Source organism: Bos javanicus, chromosome 4, assembly GCF_032452875.1.
Source record: "Bos javanicus breed banteng chromosome 4, ARS-OSU_banteng_1.0, whole genome shotgun sequence".
NCBI classification, from domain to species: Eukaryota; Metazoa; Chordata; class Mammalia; order Artiodactyla; family Bovidae; genus Bos; species Bos javanicus.
Window position 1 is genome coordinate 86460374 of NC_083871.1, and position 20448 is coordinate 86480821.

Genomic DNA, 20448 nt, shown 5'->3' on the forward strand with positions numbered 1-20448 from the left:
CTTGGAAAGTGAAAGTATGAGAAAGAAACAGAAACGAAAATGACCGGAAAGGAACAACATCTTCTTCCTCTTAGAATTTCAGAGACATCTCATTAGTTTATTCAGAAACAATACTAATATTTTTCTGTATAATCTCCATTCCCCTCTCAGGTTACTAAAAATTTCATTTACACTGATGTGAAGGATCAACAGTCATCTCACTATCCTTGAGGAAACAAAGTCCCCAAGTGAGGCAAGTGTCCAAGATTACAGCTCTCTTAGCATAAGCACAAGAATAGGAGCCTGGGGATCCTGACACAGCCCAGTGCTTTGTCACTAATAGCAAAGCACCACATTCTTCAGAGAAACTACCCAAACTCAACTTAATGGGTAAGGAAGAGGAAAAAAGAGCTGTGTTCATCCTAATTTTATAAACCTGAAATGACTGGGAATGCATCCTTACAGGGGAGGGAAGTGAATGAACTGATGGTAATCAGAAGGGCTTATGATGCTCTATAAACATAGAAATGAGATGGCAAGGAGGAAGCCTAACTACTAATCAGTTCCCATCCCTGCCTCCTGCGCTGTACCTTCTCCCGCTCCCAAAACTGCCTCCTGTTTTCAAGACTGACTACAGGTCATCTATGTGAGGAAATAAAATCCCACTGGGTTTGAACTCTTCCTCACGGGATCTAGCAAAGTGCCTTGAACATTCTCTCAACATATGTCATACTCTCAATATACGTTTGCTAAACAGATGAATGATTAACACGTGGCATGTTTCTTCTTGATCTTTTAAGACCAAGGGCTGGAAGATTATATGTCACATGACAGTCTAAACATCTCATTTTCTAAGCATCAGGGGCATGTGCAAATAATCTTTCCCTATTCCTTAAAATAGATATATGAAAACTTGGCTGTTCACAACTGAAATATTAGAACAATTAAAACACCAAGTTCATAATATATGAACATTCTAGACTAAATTCCATTCCAAACTAAACATAAGCCTATGTTAAACAAACTATCTACATCATATTTATAAATACATATATATAATATATATACACACACCATTTACTGAGTGCCTATTACAGAGCTAAATGCTTTATAAGCACAGTATCATTTGCACAGCCTAATGGCAACCTACTCCAGTACTCTTGCCTGGAGAATCCCATGGAGGGAGGAGCCTGGTAGACTACAGTCCGTGGGGTCACAAAGAGTTGGACACGACTGAGCAAATTCACTCACTCAAGGTACTATTTTCAATTTACAAATAAGGAAACCAAGGTGAAAAATCTAGATCCCTTGCCTACTAAGGTCACATAACTAGTTAGCGACAGAACTTAATTTTAAATCAAGACCTACTCAATTATAAGAAACCATACCTAACAGAAGCAGAAGATATTAAGAAGAGGTGGCAAGAATACACAGAAGAATTGTACAAAAAAGATCTTCATGACCAAGATAATAACGATGGTGTGATCACTCACCTAAAGCCAGACATCCTGGAATGTGAAGTCAAGTGGGCCTTAGAAAGCATCACTACAAACAAAGCTAGTGGAGGTGATGGAATTCCAGTTGAGCTATTTTAAATCCTGAAAGATGATGCTGTGAAAGTGCTGCACTCAATATGCCAGCAAATTTGGAAAACTAAGCAGTGGCCACAGGACTAGAAATGGTCAATTTTCATTCCAATACCAAAGAAAGGCAATGCCAAAGAATGCTCAAACTACCACACAATTGCACTCATCTGGAGAATCCCAGGGATGGCTGAGCCTGGCGGGCTGCCGTCTATGGGGTCCCACAGAGTCGGACACGACTGAAGCGATTTAGCAGCAGCAGCACACGCTAGTAAAGTAATGCTCAAAATTCTCCAAGCCAGGCTTCAGCATTATGTGAACTGTAAACTTTCAGATGTAAAAGCTGGTTTTAGAAAAGGCAGAGGAATGAGAGATCAAATTGCCAACGTCTGCTGGATCATCGAAAAAGCAAGAGAGTTTCAGAAAAGCATCTATTTCTTCTTTATTGACTATGCCAAAGCCTTTGACTGTGTGGATCACAATAAACTGTGGAACATTCTTCAAGAGATGGGAATACCAGACCACCTGACCTGCCTCTTGAGAAATCTATATGCAGGTCAGGAAGCAACAGTTAGAACTGGACACGGAACAACAGACTGGTTCCAAATAGGAAAAGGAGTACGTCAAGGCTGTATACTGTCACCCTGCTTATTTAACTTATATGCAGAGTACATCATGAGAAACGCTGGGCTGGAAGAAGCACAAGCTGGAATCAAGATTGCTGGGAGAAATACCAATAACCTCAGATATGCAGATGACACCACCCTTATGGCAGAAAGTGAAGAGGAACTAAACAGCCTCTTGATGAAAGTGAAAGAGGAGAGCAAAAAAGTTGGCTTAAAGCTCAACATTCAGAAAACGAAGATCATGGCATCCGGTCCCATCACTTCATGGGAAATAGATGGGGAAACAGTGGAAACAGTGTCAGAGTTTATTTTTGGGGGCTCCAAAATCACTGCAAGATGGTGACTGCAGCCATGAAATTAAAAGACGCTTACTCCTTGGGAGGAAAGTTATGACCAACCTAGATAGCATATTGAAAAGCAGAGACATTACTTTGCCAGCAAAGGTCTGTCTAGTCAAGGCTAAGGTTTTTCCAGTGGTCATGTATGGATATGGACTGTGAAGAAAGTTGAGCGCCGAAGAATTGATGCTTTTGAACAGTGGTGTTGGAGAAGACTCTTGAGAGTCCCTTGGACTGCAAGGAGGTCCAACCAGTCCATTCTGAAGGAGATCAGCCCTGGGATTTCTTTGGAAGGAATGATGCTAAAGCTGAAACTCCAGTACTTTGGCCACCTCATGTGAAGAGTTGACTCACTGGAAAAGACTCTGATGCTGGGAGGGATTGGGGGCAGGAGGAGAGGGGACAACAGAGGATGGCATCACCGACTGGATGGATGTGAGTTTGAGTGAACTCCGGGAGCTGGTGATGGACAGGGAGGCCTGGCATGCTGTGATTCATGGGGTCGCAAAGAGTCGGACGCGACTGAGCGACTGAACTGAGCTGAACTGATTAAAGGAACTAGGAGAAAACAAAAGCTCTAAGAGATAGAGAAGTTGGAGGTGGAGAAACTAACCGGTAAGAGAATAAGCAAAAGACCCTGAGAGAGGCAGGCAGGCGAATACCAGCAGCACCTCCACGATGATAGTTATGGACCTTCTATTGCAGAGGGGCTCCTCCAGAGCTGTCACCATCCACCTTGGACTTGGAAGGGCCTACCCACAGTACACCACAGTTCCCATTCCATCCACGAGAATCCCTCTTCCTTTCAGCCATGGATTGCTCTAGTCCAAGAGTGTCCCTGTTTTTCATAAACCTAGAAAAACTTGAAATATTTACTAATGTCTCACTGTAAGAATAATGGCTATAAGGATATTTCAAAGCAACCAGGATCTTTTTTTTTAATTAGAAGAGATTAATTAGTCTAAAAGCAATAAACTAATAAGCCAATCTTCCTATTCCTTCATTAACAGTAGTCCCTTTGAGACCAATACTAGGAAGCATGCCAAACATAAAATCAGCATTCAGTGAATAATTATGCATCAATTAACCTTGGTATTATTTGTCAGAATCAGAGAAATGGACTAGATGACAAAGCTAATTTCAACTAGAATGAATGCAGAATTATATGAGAAAGAGAAACTTGCTTTATTCTGGGCTTAAGTAATGTACTTTTAGACCTATACTCTTAGAGATGTTCCTGTAAGAATATTTTGTTTACTGATGAGATGATAATCAAAAGAAAGACTATCTTGATTTTGAGAAATGACAAGGTCTCTCCTAGGATGGACACACTCTACTTAGTGGAAGTGTCTATGTAAAATGTGAATGTCTTCTATGGCAGTGCCTGTGATGGGGTGCACATACACACATATACATAAAACTAGGCAAACAAGCTTAATGTATAAGGACATAAACATTAAAAAACCTAACTGAAAATATTTAGCATAAATAATTTCAACAAAAGTACCCCACAAAAACTTATACAGAATCCACTAAACGTTCCATTTGTGATTTGCCAACTACCTGAAAAGGTAAAAAAGGCTAAATAATGATTTAGTTTGTTATATTCAGTTGCATTCAATATAGAAAATGATTTTTTTTTATAGTGTCATTCAGTCATCACAAAACAAACAGGTTACACAAGAAGTAAAATCATTCCTACTGAATTAAGTATCTTACCTGCTACCCTCATGTTTGGTTTTTCAGTCTCTGGCACTTTTCATTCAATAAGCTCCTAAAATCAAAAGAAAAGGCAAATATCGTTAGGTCTAGAATGAGCCTTCCTCCCTAGACTGAGTTTAATTTGGAGTGAATGTGTGTGCATGCTAAGTCGCTCCAGTCATGTCCAACTCTTTGTTACCTCATGGACTCCATTACCTCCAGGCTCCTCTGTCCATGGGATTCTCCAGGCAAGAATACTGGAGTGGGTTGCCATGCCCTCCTCCAGGGGATCTTCCTGCCCCAGGGACTGAACCTCGGTCTCTTATGCCTCCTGCATTGGCGCAGGTTCTTTACCATAGCGCCACCTGGGAAGCCCTCGGAGTATATATATTAAACTAAATAGATGTCATGATATTTCTAAGTATTCTACCAGTATTAAAATTTAATGGAAAAACCCCTTAGCACTGGGCCTGTCTCCTTCCACTGGACCATGAAAGTTCCTGAGAGGAGGGTGTATCTAAAATTACTCTGTCCCCCAGCTCTGAAGGATCGCGGGAAAACCTCCCATCAGGCATGTGGACAGAAGATAATGCTTTGTTGTTCTCCGTGACTACCCATCTGTAACAAACTTTTGATATTTAGTTCCAAACCTTCAGTTTTCAGTTGAGATTCAAAGAACTTAAGCTGCTTATCTAGTCAGGGACAAATTACTTGAGAAATGGGGAGAGGATTTATGTCTGCGTGCTCCTGCTCCAGGGCTCACGCCAGTATATGATGCTATTTCATTTTCAGTAGGACACAGTTCGGGTGTCACTATAATAAGCACTTATAGGAAAGGCACCTTATCTTAGTACCAGGGTTCCTCTTCCTCTTCATGTTTTCAATATAAGTTTGTGAAAGAACATATTTAGACGTACAGAATTGCCATTTTAAATATCCCCAGCAATTATGATTATCGACAGTGTATGTTATACATCAAATAAAGAAATTATAATTTTCTATTATTCTAATAACAACAAGAAGTAGGTACTGAAAAAAAAATCTGTATATAGGCCTATGTGTTTCCCCCCTAAGAAGTAACTCAAGATAGGCAAAATTTTTTTTTTTTTAAATTAGGAAAGCAAGTATATGAGTTTGATAGGAAATTCGTGCTCAAGGTCAGCTGGACACCGTCCACAGTTTACTCAATCTCTTGTACAGGAAAAGAATTCAAAAGAAAATTTTGATTAATAAAGTACACCCATAAAAATATATATATTTCTTTATTTTAGATTGTATTTTAACCTGGATGTTTCAATGTTGCTGTCTGATCATGTAATTCATAGAATGGCTCAAATAAAAACAACAGCAGATCCCCGAAGGGCACTGAAAGGAAATGAGACATCCAGTTTTCTTATTCACCAATTAGGAATTATAGGGGGTGGGGATGGAGAGCATAAAAAAAGAACCAGTGTTTCTTATGTGAATTCACTTCCTTCTGCTCAATCTACCCTGAAGAAAATATCAACATTTATACTAGTACTGAACTGAGTATTATTGATTTCTTTTCCTTTATGAGTTATCTGAACACCTTCTATATAATAGGAAAAGTCAATGTTATACATCTGTTTAAACAACTTGCTTAGCCACAGGCCAGGAAAACATTAAAAGGAAACAGATACTGAAGTAGCCACAAGCCACCACATAAAAGCCGGGGGGGAAAAACTTGGCTTCTCAAATGAAAACCCCAACTAGTTATAAATCCTCTTTTGACTTCCAGCAAGATAGAACACTATGTTCACAACACACACACATGCCTTTCCTCCCAGCTAATACTGCAAAATATCCTCACTCTTATCTGAATGTGGCCTGGGATAATTTCTCTGGAGTATGATAACCAGTTGAGCAGATACCTGCTGTTCTATTTCTTGGTTTCCATTACCTGCCAAGGAGGTCACACCTGTACCGTTACAATCACTGCCTCATGTACTGCCCCTCATTTGGTCTGCCTAACCAGCCTGCTTCCAAACTTCCCACTAGTAAGACCACAATATAAGCAACTGCAATGGTCTAGCTGAATTCATGTTTTCCATTGAATTTCTCAGAGAATAACATTTAATAAAATCTCTAAAACCTCATCAAATCTCAGCCACAAACACATTTTTAGTTTGCTTAAGAAGCAAATTAATGATGCAAGAGTGTAGATCGGCATAAGGAAAGAATACTGAAAGTATTTGAGAGCAAATCAAGGGGCATCTGTTTACAATGTGCTAATTCCAAACCATTCCTAACTTGTCTTCTTAGAAGGACATTAAAAACAAACAAAACATTTACAGAGAATTGTCCCGGGGAAGGAACATTTAATGGAGTCTGGTATTCACCTCAGGCTGAATCTCCAACAATCAAATGGAGGTACAACAGGTCCAGAGAAAATGAACACCACATCAAAAGGGGGGACAAGGCCTCTGCTAGAAATTCAGAGCTCTTTAATTCAGGGTCAAGAGGTGAGAATTTTATAACTGCTTATATTCATTAAAAAAGATATAAAAATTAGAGTCATTTACCAAAACAGGAATATGGGTGGAAGGAGAGTGTTTTTAAAGATTAAAATATATATATATAGTATATTTGTGAAGTATATTTTTCTCTCTCCCCCGCCCCGACCCAAAAGTGTAGTCTAGGTCAAAACAAGTTCCCATGTATTAGATCAATGGTTACCCATATCATCGGTTGCTAATGTGTAAAGCGCATAACCATCAGGGTGCACTGCAAGCAGGGCCACTGTGCTTGCTCTGACCAATGAAACACCATTCTGGATAAACACTAATTAAGTAAGTAATCTAGAATGAAGGAGGGAGCCTGAATTAGGACCTCTGATTGACACACTAGATTTCTTCAAATTTCTTGTAATTTAAACATTTCATTTAGCCCAACCATCTACTTTGATTTAATTTATGGAGATTTGCTAAAATTAGGCCTGAATAAACAGATCCTGTCTTAGAATCAGTCAACTGATTCTAAGGGATGATGGATAAAAACACAGGTCAAATGATACTGTCATTCTCTCCTTGAGAAGTGGACTCAAGCTATATCCGGTGAATTAGAAGAGCACCATTCTACACCAACAAAATAAGCCCTAGGAACGATTATTCACCATGAGTATAAGACTGTGCCAGTTAGCAAAAACTAGGTAATGAGGCAAACAGCTGAGTAAGTCACGCATTCTTATTTCATGTAATCTTCCCAACAACCCTACAGCATTATAGATGAAGTCAAGAGATTTGTTCAAGGTCATATAAAAGGTAAGTAAGAAGCTGATACTGTAAACAATTCCACCTCCCTTTCACCCCAGCAGCTCTCTGACATGTTCTAAGAAGCTTGTTGACAAAATTCCATGCCAATCAATCTGGCTTTTGCAAATTGCTCTGGGAATCACTAATCCCTGCTGCCAACTAGCCACTCTAGGGCTCTGAAGGTTTGTCAAAATGACTAAGCCTGTGTATTAGAACACTTCGTGCAAGACAGAAAGGCCACAAGAGAATGAAGAATACCAACAAACAACAATCAATTAAACCAGAAGAAAATACAATTATACACCAAAAATATCAGGAAAGCTGACTCATTTGAAAAGACCCTGATGCTGGGAAAGACTGAAGGCAGGAGAAGGGGACGACAGAGGATGAGATGGTTGGATGGCATCACTGACTCAATGGACATGGGTTTGGGTGGACTCTGGGAGGTGGTGATGGACAGGGAGGCCTGGCCTGCTGCGGTTCATGGGGCTGCAAAGAGTTGGACATGACTGAGCAACTGAACTGAATTGAACCACTCCATTCAATCCACGTTTAACTCAGTTATGGCCAAACGGCAGTATAAGGAAACAAAATTTGCAACCCCAAAGGTCTCTTTGGTGTGTTAATTACTTCCAGTTGGAAACAGTCAAGGGAAAAAGATCCTGATCTTCCCCCTTTGCTGCCTTAAGAATTTATAGGGGGTCTATTCAGAAGAAGCTATTACCATAGATAATGATAGTATGAACCAGATGCGTAGATAGCGAGGAACCTAGCAGAATCTGCTTGCTAAAATTCCTCTAGGTATCCCATTGTCACTGCAAGACCCAGGAAACATTTACCAAACATTTGCTCTTCTGTCTCCAAGGGAACTGCCCCCTCCTCCCCTTTGAAGTCCCAAACCACTACCCCTCATATTCCTTCTCATTTGTCTTTAGCTGAAGATGGTATTTTATGTGAGAATTTCCGCCATTTTGGCAAGTTACTCATTTTTCTCGGATCTCCCCCATGTATACATGTTATTAAACTTCTGACTTTCTGTTAATCTGTTTCATGTTAATTTTAGACCAGCCAAAAGAAACTAAAAGGGTAGAGGAAAATGTTTCCTCCCAGACGGCAATTTTAAATGAATCAACTGAGAATCAATAGACGATTCTAATATTCATGTGAATTAAGGCTTTTCCAGAAGACCAACGGGAAAAGAAGTCAAAGTCTAAAAATTGATTTGAAGTACATTTAGGCCTTGTGATGGCTAATTTATGTGTCTACTCCACTGGGCCACTGGGTGCCCAGACACTGTACTTGGTTAAACATTCTGGATGTGTCTGTGAGAATCTTACTGGATGAGATTAACATTAGAGTAAAGCAATTTGCCTTCCCCAAGTGAGTGAGCCTTGTTCAATCAGTTGGGAGGCCTGAAGAGAACAAAAAGGGCTGAGTAGAGCAGCATTCACTCTCTGCCTATAGTCTTCAAGCTGGGATATCGATCTTCAGTTTCAGCTCAGTCACTCAGCTGTGTCCGACTCTTTGCAACCCCATGGACCACAGCACACCAGGCTTCCCTGTCCATCATCAACTCCAGGAGCTTGCCCAAACTCATGTCCATCAAGTCAGTGATGCCATCCAACCATCTCATCCTCTGTCGTCCCTTTCTCCTCCTGCTTTCAATCTTTTCCAGCATCAGGGTCTTTTCCAATGAGTCAGTTCTTTGCAGCAGGTGGCCAAAGTATTGGAGTTTCAGCTTCAGCATCAGTCCTTTCAATGAATATTCAGGTCTTCACCTGCCTCCAGATTTGAAACTTATACCACTTAATTCTCCCAGCTCTCAGGCCTGTGGCCTCAGACTGGAACCATATCACTGGCTCTCCTGCCTGCTGACTACAGATCCTGCAACTTCTCAGCCTTCACAACTGCACAAGCCGATTCCTTCTGATAGTTACTTATCTTAGGTAGGCAGATACGTGTGCTTCCCAGGTGGTGCAGAGGTAAAGAATACACCTGCAAGTGCAGGAGACTCGGGTTTACTTCTTGGGTCAGAAAGATCCCCTGGAGGAGGACATGGCAACCCAGTCCAGTATTCTTGCCTGGAGAATCCCATGGAAAGAGGAGTTGGGTGGGTTACACTCCACAGGGTCTCAAAGAGTCAGACATGACTGAGCAATTGAGTACATACACACAAGGTAGATATTAATAGACAGGGAGATAGACAGACAGACAGATGGTCTCCTATTGGTTCTGTTTCTCTGGAGAACCCAGATCCCCTCAAGACCAGAATGTAATAGATGAAATTTTCAGTCCCAGAGCAGTAAAGGAGAAAAATGACACAATGCTGAAACCTAAAGAATGCTACAGCTAAAAGTCACAAGGGGAAATTATTCTAATATTATGTTTACAAATACAAGTATGGTATTTAAAGAAAATTATTTGCAAAAAATACTTGCATTTATGTAAATAAAACAGAGCAAGTGTTGGCAACTTTCTGTAAAAGGGCCAGAGGGTAAATGCTTTAGTTCTGTGGACCACAGTGTCGAAGTGAAAGTGTTAGCCCCTCAGTCAGGTCCGACTCTTTGCAACCCCATGGAATGTTGCCCGCCAGGCTCCTCCGTCCTTGGGATTCTCCAGGCAAGAATACAGAGTGGGTTGCCATTCCCTTCTCCAGGGGATCTTCTGGACCCAGGGATTGAACCCCAGGTCTCCCACATTGCAGGCAGATTCTTTACCAGCTGAGCCGCCAGCGGACCACAGAGTCTCTGTCAAACCTACTCTGTTCTGTGGTTATAACTGGAGAACAATTGTTCACAATACTGAAACAAATGGGCCCAGTTGTGTTATAAAGAAAAAATTTTATTTATTAAAAATTTCACATTATAAGCTATTATTCTGCTTTTGCTTTTTTTCTTTTTGATCACTTAAAAATACAAAAGCCAATTTGGCTCGTGACCCATCAGTCATAATTTGCCACCTGAGGTAAAGGAATAAAAAAATGAAATTGAAATTTAAAAAACTTTTAAAATAGAGGAATTAAAAACTTTCCTGACCATGCTCTAATATGCCAACATTTCTTGCTGGACTACCTGCAGTATACAATTCCCATATGGCTTCTATGGGACCTCTGAGCAGTACCAGCAGAGAGGAAGGACCGATCAAACAACCCTGAATTCTCTGTTCCATTCATGTTCACCACACATTTTCACAATCAACTGCTCTCCACATAAGAAGCATCTACTCAATGAGAATCAACATCACAGATTCTCTTCAAAAGAAAGGAAGGCGTCTTTCCTTTCCTACAGATGCAGCTGTCCACCTACAGTAAAGACAGGAATAAATCTATAGACTCTGGAATGTTTTTCAAAGGATCCCAGGAGACATTAAAAAAAAAAATGGAGAAAAATTAAGCTCATTATATATCCTTTCATTAACTGTAAAAATGATGGTGAGGAGAGCTTAACTGCTTTGGTAAGTGTTTAAAAGTGATTGCTTGTGTGTGTGTGTGTGTGTGTGATGGACTTTAAAAGGGCAAAAGGATATGGGTAACTGTGTCTGATCAATTTTTTAAATTTCAAATATTTAGTTTTAAGGAACCTTCGCTTTAATAGAAAGCTATCACCGTATCAGGTGCAGACTGTTCTCAAGTACTCGTCTCATCCAGAGGCCATTTGCACACATCTTCACCAAGAGGGGTACATTTTTGAAATAACAAAATGAAGATGGTAAGAAGATTGCATTCACTTGAAAGAATCTTAACATTCAAAATACGTGAGTTGCTATCACTATAAGTATTGTGAATTTAATAGAATTTGCTGTTTTCTGTTAAGCAACAGAAAAAAACCCAGTTACTACCTTGAAAATATTTTAGTTCTCAGAGGAGACTCTGATACAAAATCCTAGAGAATGGATGTTTCTAAAATCTGCCAGTTTAACACACACATGTGTCAGACACTTAAGTGGAAGTATGACCTGAAAAGATTAAAGGGAAAATTTTAGATGTCTGCGTAACAACTGGAAAAGTATCCTAGGTTTTTAAATGATCAAACTAATCTTACTAGAAGGAAAAAGAAAAGAAAAAGGAGCTAAAAACAAAGCATTTGGGAAGGAAAGGAGGACATCTGTATAATTCTACAGTGCCAAGAATATATTCACTTTTTCCAAAGATCACTGAGGAAAATGTAAGTGTATCCACTCTCCTGCAAAATGGCCTTCAAAAAGACGAAACTACAAAGCAACAGACCAAACACTTTAAAATAATAATTCAATAGATCCAATAAGTGAGTTTCTTCAGAAGGAAATGGTAATATTCTACTGAAAACCTCAAGAAGAGAGGGATACAAATGATCTAATCCTGGATTTGAAACTTTTCTGAACTAGCCTCATATGGTTTTACTTATTTTCTTAATAGCATCACATTGAAATTACATTAAAAAGAGGATTAGTATCTAACTGGGCCTCAGAAACAGAATTAAAAGCATACTATGGAAAAGCAGAAATGAGCCAGAGGGCACCTCTCTCCCTGAAATATTCTGGGTGCACTCAGCTTTCCTCCGTAGTCCACCCACCATAAATTGCTATCCTTTGCTTTTATTTGCTTCTCCTGGCAGTGCCTGGACAAAGTAACACTTCAGAGATATTCCGTCTGATGTGCAGCAGCTGGATAAAACTCCATTCTTTTAAGAACGAGACAAGACAAACTATAACTGTCATCCTGTCTTGTCCCTCCAGTTAAAAACCAGTTACAAGCAGCCGTGCTAACCATGCAACTGTCCTGCCTGTCCTGACTCAGCCCCAATGACGGGTGGAAGGAAGGAGGGGGAGCCGAGCCTGCCAGACCACACATACCACCCTCTAAGCGCAAAACTACTTCAGCACTGTTCACCCAACACCGAGAATTCCACAGACAACTCCTTCCACCAAGATGAATCAGCTAGAGACCTAAAGTTCTTTCCCCTTCAGATAGTTGAGATATTAGACATCTAAAATACTTCAGTTGATTAACAAGCATTTAAACATGTTTTCTGTATATACTCCAAGTGATTAGACACTAAGTGGACACATACCCCCCTCCCCCCCACCCCAAGTCTAAGCAGCTTTCTATAGACAAAAAATATTTCATTTGCCAAAATGATGCCACTGGAGGAAGCAGCATAGCAGGAGGGGCTGTTCTTCACTGAATTCTCACTGGTGAAGAAAGATTCATTTTAACCTATGTTTTAACCTAGTCTCCTCTTCAGGCCCCAATGTTCCACTGTGGTGCTTCTTTTGAAGTTGGTAGCCAGAATTCTGGTTCACTGTGACCCACTGAGAAATGGGCTTCTCTGGTAGCTCAGCTGGAAAAGAATCTGCCTATAGTGCAGGACACCCTGGTTCGATTCCAGGGTCAGGAAGATCCCCTGGAGAAGGGATAGGCTACCTACTCCAGTATTCTTGGGCTTCCCTGGTGGCTCAGATGTAAAGACTCCGCTTGCAATGCAGGAGACCTGAGTTCGATAGGATGGGAAGATCCCCTGGAAAAAGGAATGGCTACCCAGTCCAATATTCTTACCTGGAGAATTCCATGGACAGAGGAGCCTGGCAGGACAGTCCATGGGGTCGTAAAGAGTCAGACATGACTGAGAGACTTTCACTAAGAAATGGAGTATTTCTTGCCACATCAGTAACCAAGAATGTCTCAGTCAAGGAGATTCCAGCCCTCCACTGTGAGTTCCTAAGCCCTAAGGGCACTCAGAAAAGAGAATACCTGTGATCTAGCAGCCATCAAACTACAGCCACTCCCTACAGAGAGTCCCAAGAAAGTTCAAGATGTGGAAAACACAGGATACAGGACCCAGATAGCTGAGATACATATGAAAGGAATGATTTCAGTGAGCCCAGACTCTTGCAATAAATTCCTTGAGTTATCTGGCTTCCTTTAATTAACAATAATCTTTTGCTGTTCGGACTACCTGTCCCTTGTTACGAAACTTCTATATAACCTGTCCCCTGCCTCCCCTCATGAAAGCAGTTCTCACAGGGTCATTTGAGATGCTGTCTCCTGGGCTTAAAGTCCTAAAAATTCCATCAAGTAAAACATAACTCTCAACTTTTAGCGTGTGACTTTTTTTAAGTCAACACCAAACTTGGTGCTGACACAGATTACTACCACAAAATCCTAAAACTACTCAACACAGGTGGCTGGTGTATATGCATGTAACTGGCTAGCTGGCATCAGGGGTTATGAACTCTCTAACAGAAGAAAGGGTGACAAAAAAGAACTCAAATGAGCAAGCCACACCAATGTCACTGTAGCATAAAGTACAAATTTTAATGGACTACACAAAATGGAAATCACTAAAGTACACAGAAGCTTAAAAATAAGATTTCTGAACTGATCTGCAACACCCACACATAAAAGACTGGAAATGGGTACGCTGAAAATAACATGGGGCCAAACTAGAGTGCATTACACTCTGATACAGTTACACTGCATTTTAAAACAAAGGCATCAGTGTAATCTTCATTACAAACACAGGTCAAGTACAGGCATCCTATGTTAAACTCTATTATAAACAAATTTTACAAAGTATAAGGCCTAAAGGACTGTTACATTATAATTCTTTTTACCCATGGCTTCATTATAACCCTTCACTGTAACAAGAGGGGCTTATGGTGTCTCAGGTACCTGACATTCTACTTTACTGATTCTAAGAAGCACACTATCTCCTTTAACAAGTCTTAAATCAGGATGAGGTTTACAACCACATTTCTTCCTCTTAGTAGTGTGTAAAATAATGGTGTACCTTACAAACAGCTTAGATTCAATGAAATCCCATATCTGGTTCTTTGAAGCCCTAACTATAAAATAGCCCACATCACGCACACACAGGGCTTCCCTGGTGGCTCAGCAGGGAAGAATTCACCTGCCAATGCAGGAGACCTGGGTTCAATCCCTGGGTTGGGAAGATCCCCTGGAGAAGGAAATGGCAACCCACTCCAGTATTCTTGCCTGGAAAATCCCCATGGACCGAGGAGCCTGGTGGGCTGAAGTCCATGGGGTCACAAAGAGCCAGACACAACTTAGCGACTAAACAACAACATCAATTACTGGTAGGCCTTTTATTGGGTTGATCAAAAAGTTCATCAGGGTTTTTCTGTAACATCTTACGAAAAAGCCCAAATGAACTTTTTGGCCAACCCAATACAAGGCAAATTCCTGAGCCTGGAATTTCTTGGAGAGAGGATTAAAACTCCTGCATGGTTAATAAACTCCCCAGGTGACCCTCAGTCAAGCTCAGATGTGAGTACTTCAGCCCAACAGTACATCAATCCAAACACACAGAGAAGTCTAGAGTAGGGCTGGGGAGTGAGTCAGATCTAGGCCACAAGAGCCCAAAGGTAAAATTCACAAGACAAGAATCTTCATTCTTTCCTTAACAATGGAAATCAGCTAGACTCTGGGCCGCATCTCCTGTGAGAGTGAGGGAGAGAAGAGCAGTGGATAAACCTGGAAACACTGTGTGAGGAACAGAGCAAAGAGAACTCCTGTTTGCAATGCTTACAACAGAGTGTAAAATTAAAACCATCCCAATATTTTCTTGCAGCTTTCCTCTACCAAATCAGAATTTTGCTTAAAAATTCATAATCCAACTGAAGAAATGAAGTGGGGATCAGATTTCTGTAACTAAGAGTACAAACATATCCCAAATAGAAAACGAGACAAAATGACATTTCTTCTGTCAGCTCCTGCAGAGTTTCACAATTGCTGACTAAATGGCTGTAATGTAACCTGCTTTAATCTTACACTATACCATCCAAGAGGAGAAAGAGAGATGGACGAATGGATTGATAGACACAAAGGGAAGGAGGGAGGGAGAGATATGATCAATAGCAAAATAAAACTAAATACATTTTAACTATAAGTTGAACATAAGTAAAGAAGTGTCTAGTTCACAAATCGCTACAAAAAGAGACAAGAGAAAGGTACAATTTCCATAGAGTATAACTATCTTCATTTCCTATAATTCCAATATTTTACACTGTATCAGATGGGATGGTACAGGTACCTATTCTGAATGTTTTAGAAGTCCCCTATATATTCCCTTCATTTATACAGTCTTTAAGTTAGTCTTCAGAATTTCACTGTACCAGCGCAGACATAATTCTGTTAGTCAAATTATTTACATGAAGAAATGGAGAAGCAAAGAGCCTCCATCTGCCCAAGGGCCTGGAGAGTGTGTCATTTCTATCACAAAATCAAGAATGCAAGTTAGCAGCCATTTGCAAAGAACAGATAGTAAGAAGCTTCTAGTGTAAAATTTTCTGAACCAATTAAAAATTCATTTCTTTGTCAATCACAGGTCTTTCAAGACACATTTAATGATATCCTAACTGCCAATGGCACAGTGGTAAAGAATCCCCCTGCCAAAGCAGGAAACAACAGGAGATACAGGTTGGATCCTGGGTCAGGAAGATCCCTGGAGGAAGATATGGCAACCTACTCCAGTATTCTTGCCTGGGAAATCCCATAAACAGAGGAGCTTAACGGGCTACAGTCCATGAGGTCACAAAGAGTCAGACATGACTGAAGCAACGTAGCATAGCACGGCACATGGATAGCCAGGCAGTACACCTGATAACCATGATACTACCTAAACAAGCCATGACGAAAACCAATTCAGACTCACAGCTACAAACATCTATATAATTTTTTCTTACTGGCACACAAAAACTCACGAGGATCCATCAATGGATGAATACTAAACAAAATGTGGTATGTATCTATACATGGAATATTATTCAGTCATAGAAAGGAACAAAATGCTGATACAGGTTACAACATGGATGAACCTTTAAAACTTAATGTGAAGTAAAAGAAGCTAGACACAAAGATCACCTATCTTACGACTCCATTTACATGGAATATTCAGAACAGATAAATATGTAGAGAAAGCAGACTGGTGGTTGCCATAGGTTGGGAAATGGGGTAATTCCCATTGTAATTGCTTAATGAACACGAGGTTTCCTTTTGGGGTGATGAAAATGTAGAATTAAAAGATGTGTTGGTGGAATGCAAACTGGTGCAGCCACTATGGAGAACAGTGTGGAGATTCCTTAAAAAACTGGAAATAGAACTGCCATACAACCCAGCAATCCCACTGCTAGGCATACACACTGAGGAAACCAGAATTGAAAGAGACACGTGTACCCCAATGTTCATCGCAGCACTGTTTACAATAGCTAGGACATGGAAGCAACCTAGATGTCCATTGGCAGATGAATGGAAAAGAAAACTGTAGTACATATACACAATGGAATATTACTCAGCTATTAAAAACAATGCATTTGAATCAGTTCTAATGAGGTGGATGAAACTGGAGCCTATTATACAGAGTGAAGTAAGACAGAAAGAAAAACACTAATACAGTATATTAAAACATATTTATGGAATTTAGAAAGATGGTAATGATGACCCTATACGTGAGACAGCAAAAGAGACACAGATGTAAAGAACAGACTTTTGGACTCTGTGGGAGACAGCGAGGGTGTGATGATTTGAGAGAATAGCATTGAAGCATGTATATTACCATATGAAACAGATCGTCAGTCCAGGTTCGATGCATGAGACGGGGTGCTCTGGGCTGGTGCACTGGGATGACCCTGAGGGATGGGATGGTGAGGGAGGTGGGAGGGTGGTTCAGGATGGGGAACACATGTACACCCATGGCTGATTCATGTCAATGTATGGTAAGAACCACTACAATACTGTAATTAGCCTCCAATTAAATAAATTAATATTTTTAAAAGATGTGATGACCTCCCAATACTATGAATGCGCTAAATGTCATAGAATTGTACACTTAAAAATAGTAAATTTTATGTTACGTAGATTAAATTTAATTTTTAAAGGCAACTGAAAAACTCACCAGAGTAAAGCTAGAAAAATAAAGAACAGATGAAAATTAATTAGATTAGAAATAAGGGAGATATAAGTAATAAAAACAGCTTGAATCAAATGAAAAAGTGAAGAAGACAATGGAAGAATACTGATGGGGTGAAACTAGAAATTTAGAGGTAGTGGAACATAATTTTCTCCCCTGAGAAAATATCAGCTGACTCTATTTTAAGAGCAGAATAAAATTCACAAAACCTTTTCAAGTTTAAAGAGCTTGGGAGTCATGTGCAATCACCCCAATCAGATTAAGGAAATTAGGCAAAAATATGATATTAATAAGGTGGTCAATGCCCTCTATTGGGCAATGAACTAATTGCAGAATTACTGCTTAAAATCCCAATTTTCTGATCCCAAGTTCAGGAACTCTTCTGGACTAAGTTTAAGACAAATGTTTGCTATTTACTAAATTCTCAGCTAGATGCATTTCTGTGATGCATAAGACCAAAATCTCTTTCTTCTTAGGTCTTGGACCTTTCAGCTTTGAGAAAGGAGTTATAAAAGTAAGGAGTGGCGGGGTGGGGGAAGATTCATACCTCAGAGAAAGTACAGTAGCTTTGAGAGCCAAGGCTGCCTTATTCACAGTATCCATGTTACCTATAATTACCAGCAGGCACAAATAAGTACTCTGGTATGTCTAATTATGAATATACAAGTTTTCAAATACTGAGGTTGACCATTTAAGACTTAAAATATGTGGTTAAATAAAAGTCAGACTCTCTGATGTCCCACAAGGACTACTTATCACCATTCAACAACAATCTCTTTATCCTCTGACATTCTCTCCAATGATCTTTTCCTTTTTAAAGGTATCTTCTTTAATTACAAAAGATTTAGTTACTTAGTAATTCTTTTTAAAATTGTAACAGTTATTAAGTTTATTTAAAAGGCCACTTTAACCTAGTGGGCTGTCTTACTTTACTCCCTTTTAAACAGAAGATCCCTCCACTGGGGTCTTGGGGAGGAACCTGACCTGTGTCCTTTTTTGAAGCCTCATTTATAGGTGATTCTGAGAGATCCCCTGGGAGAGTATCACGGCATCAAACTCTTTCTTGCTATCAAGAAAAATGAGTTTAGAAAACATTACACAGACTACAGCTTCTCACACCTGTATAAAGGGTGGGGGGAGGGGGGAACGCTGTGATTTAATTAGTAAACTGCCACAGAACTTGAGACTGGCAGCCTTTAAAAGGAGGTATAGTTAATGATATGGATATGACCACAACCAGATGCTGATTCTGCCAATCTCTTGCTGGTGTTAGTAATTTGTACTCAATAATGCACTGTATGAAAAACATTAAGGTCTCCCCAAAACCTATAAAATTTGACAGGATATCACTAGCCCTGAAAGGTAGTTAAGAGTTCAAGGGGTCTGGGATCTCCTGCTAGTCTCTATCTTTTTGAACCTAACCTCTAGGGGAGATCATATTTTCTCAGTAAAATTGGGAAAATACACAAACGGACCTACTCTATGGGTCGTTAAGAAATAAAATGTGCATCGGAAAGCAGCTGGCACAGCGCCTCGTAAGCAACTGTATTCATATTCTTTTTGGCCAAATAGAAAGAAACAAAGAAAAGCTTCTGTGAATTAAACAGTTTTGTATGATAAGAAATTTTTTAAAAAATACAGAGTGATGAAAACAAAAAAAATTACAGCTGGAGATCGTCAGTCCATCACTCATTATTTAGATCTAGGGTCACAAATTGTAACATATTGTAGAAACTGTGAGCTTAGCAGCAAACAAGTGGGAAAGAAAGAAAAGAAAAAACAGTACGTCCATCCGTGATACTGAATTCCAATGGGCTGGATAGGTTTAAAAAATAAAAAGTACCTCCAGCTCAGAAGACACTAAAACTTTACAACTAAGCCAAGATCGCCCTCCACAGAGTTCTAATGCAACATCCAACTCCATCCCCGCCCCTTTAGAGCACTCGGCCCGCATTTCCGACCCGAGCTGGAGACCGAGCGCGGGACGCGCGCCCCAGGTGCCAGCCCCAGGCCGGAGCGCCAGGTGCAGGCGCCGCCCCGCCCTCCGCGGAGCCCGGAGACCGGCCGCCGGGCTGGGGATGCCCGCGCGGGGCCGGCGGCCTGGACCCCCGGCCCGCCACGCTCCGGTGCCCCGCTCCTGTCGCGCCCTGCCCCCGGCGGGACGCGCCCCGACCACCCGGGCACGCCCCGGGCCGGCAATCGCGGGGTGAGCGGAAGATGAAGGTGAAGGTGGGTCCCCGGCTCCCCCCAGCCTCCCTGCCTTCGGCCGCGGCACGGTCCGCCTCCCCGTCCGTCTCACCGGCCTCCCGCCCGCCTGTCCGCCGCGCGCGCCCGCTTTCCGGCCTCCCTACGGTCAGTCTTGCAGAAGGCCGACGGGAGCCGCTGCCGCCGCCTCCCGCTCGCTCCTCGGCTTCCTCCCGGGTTCCTCCGGCTTCCCCTCACCCCTGCGAGTGGCCAGGAGGAAGCCAGCTCGCCGCTGGGCCGCCTCCCCCACTTCCCCGGCGCAACCAATGGGCCCCCGCCGCTGGCAAGCCGCGCCCGCCCCCTGGCGGTGGAGGACTGAGCTGGCGCCGTGCAGGCCTGAGGAAGGGCCTGAGAGCAAAGGGAGGGGTTCTGCGGCCCCGCCCCCTGTCCGCGCCGGGCTGTCTGGACCTGCCACGTGGGAGCGAAGGGGGCGGCGGCCGTCTGCACTCCAGGACAGGGCAGAAGTGTCACGGCCTCTCCTCACCCTCCCCCGTCCGCCACCCTCTGCCTTCAGTCACACTTCTATAATCCCCGCCTTAAAGGAAAAAAATTTAAAATAATCAGTCCCATTTTAGAGCTCCATATTCGAGATGATCATTATTTCCTCCTGACTCCTTCCAAACTAGTTCACCTATGGCAAAGATACTACCTGACTGAGCACTAGAACGCTGGTAACCTTAAATGTTGGGCTCAAGGAGAAAGGCAATTCTTGTATTTTGCACCTCACTTTCGTTTAATGTATTTAGCAACATAAAAGAAATGTTTTTCTCCTGTACACACCTTTTCGCACGATCATGTGT

At 41.4% G+C, this 20448-nt stretch overlaps 1 protein-coding gene across 2 annotated transcripts in view; it reads right to left on the reverse strand.

Moving 5' to 3' along the window:
- Positions 1-19843, reverse strand: part of FAM3C (FAM3 metabolism regulating signaling molecule C) — a 54180-nt gene extending 34337 nt beyond the window's left edge. Inside the window, exons 1-2 of one of the 2 annotated variants that reach the window (XM_061414537.1) lie at positions 19756-19843; positions 4246-4300 (exon numbers count right to left, since the gene is read on the reverse strand). In XM_061414537.1, the coding sequence (XP_061270521.1) occupies positions 4246-4258 (13 nt within the window). In that variant the 5' untranslated portion in view covers positions 4259-4300; positions 19756-19843. Of the gene's footprint in view, positions 1-4245; positions 4301-19703 lie in introns of both variants that reach the window. The other variant, XM_061414536.1, reaches the window with a different exon arrangement.
- Positions 19844-20448: the final 605 nt, after the last annotated feature.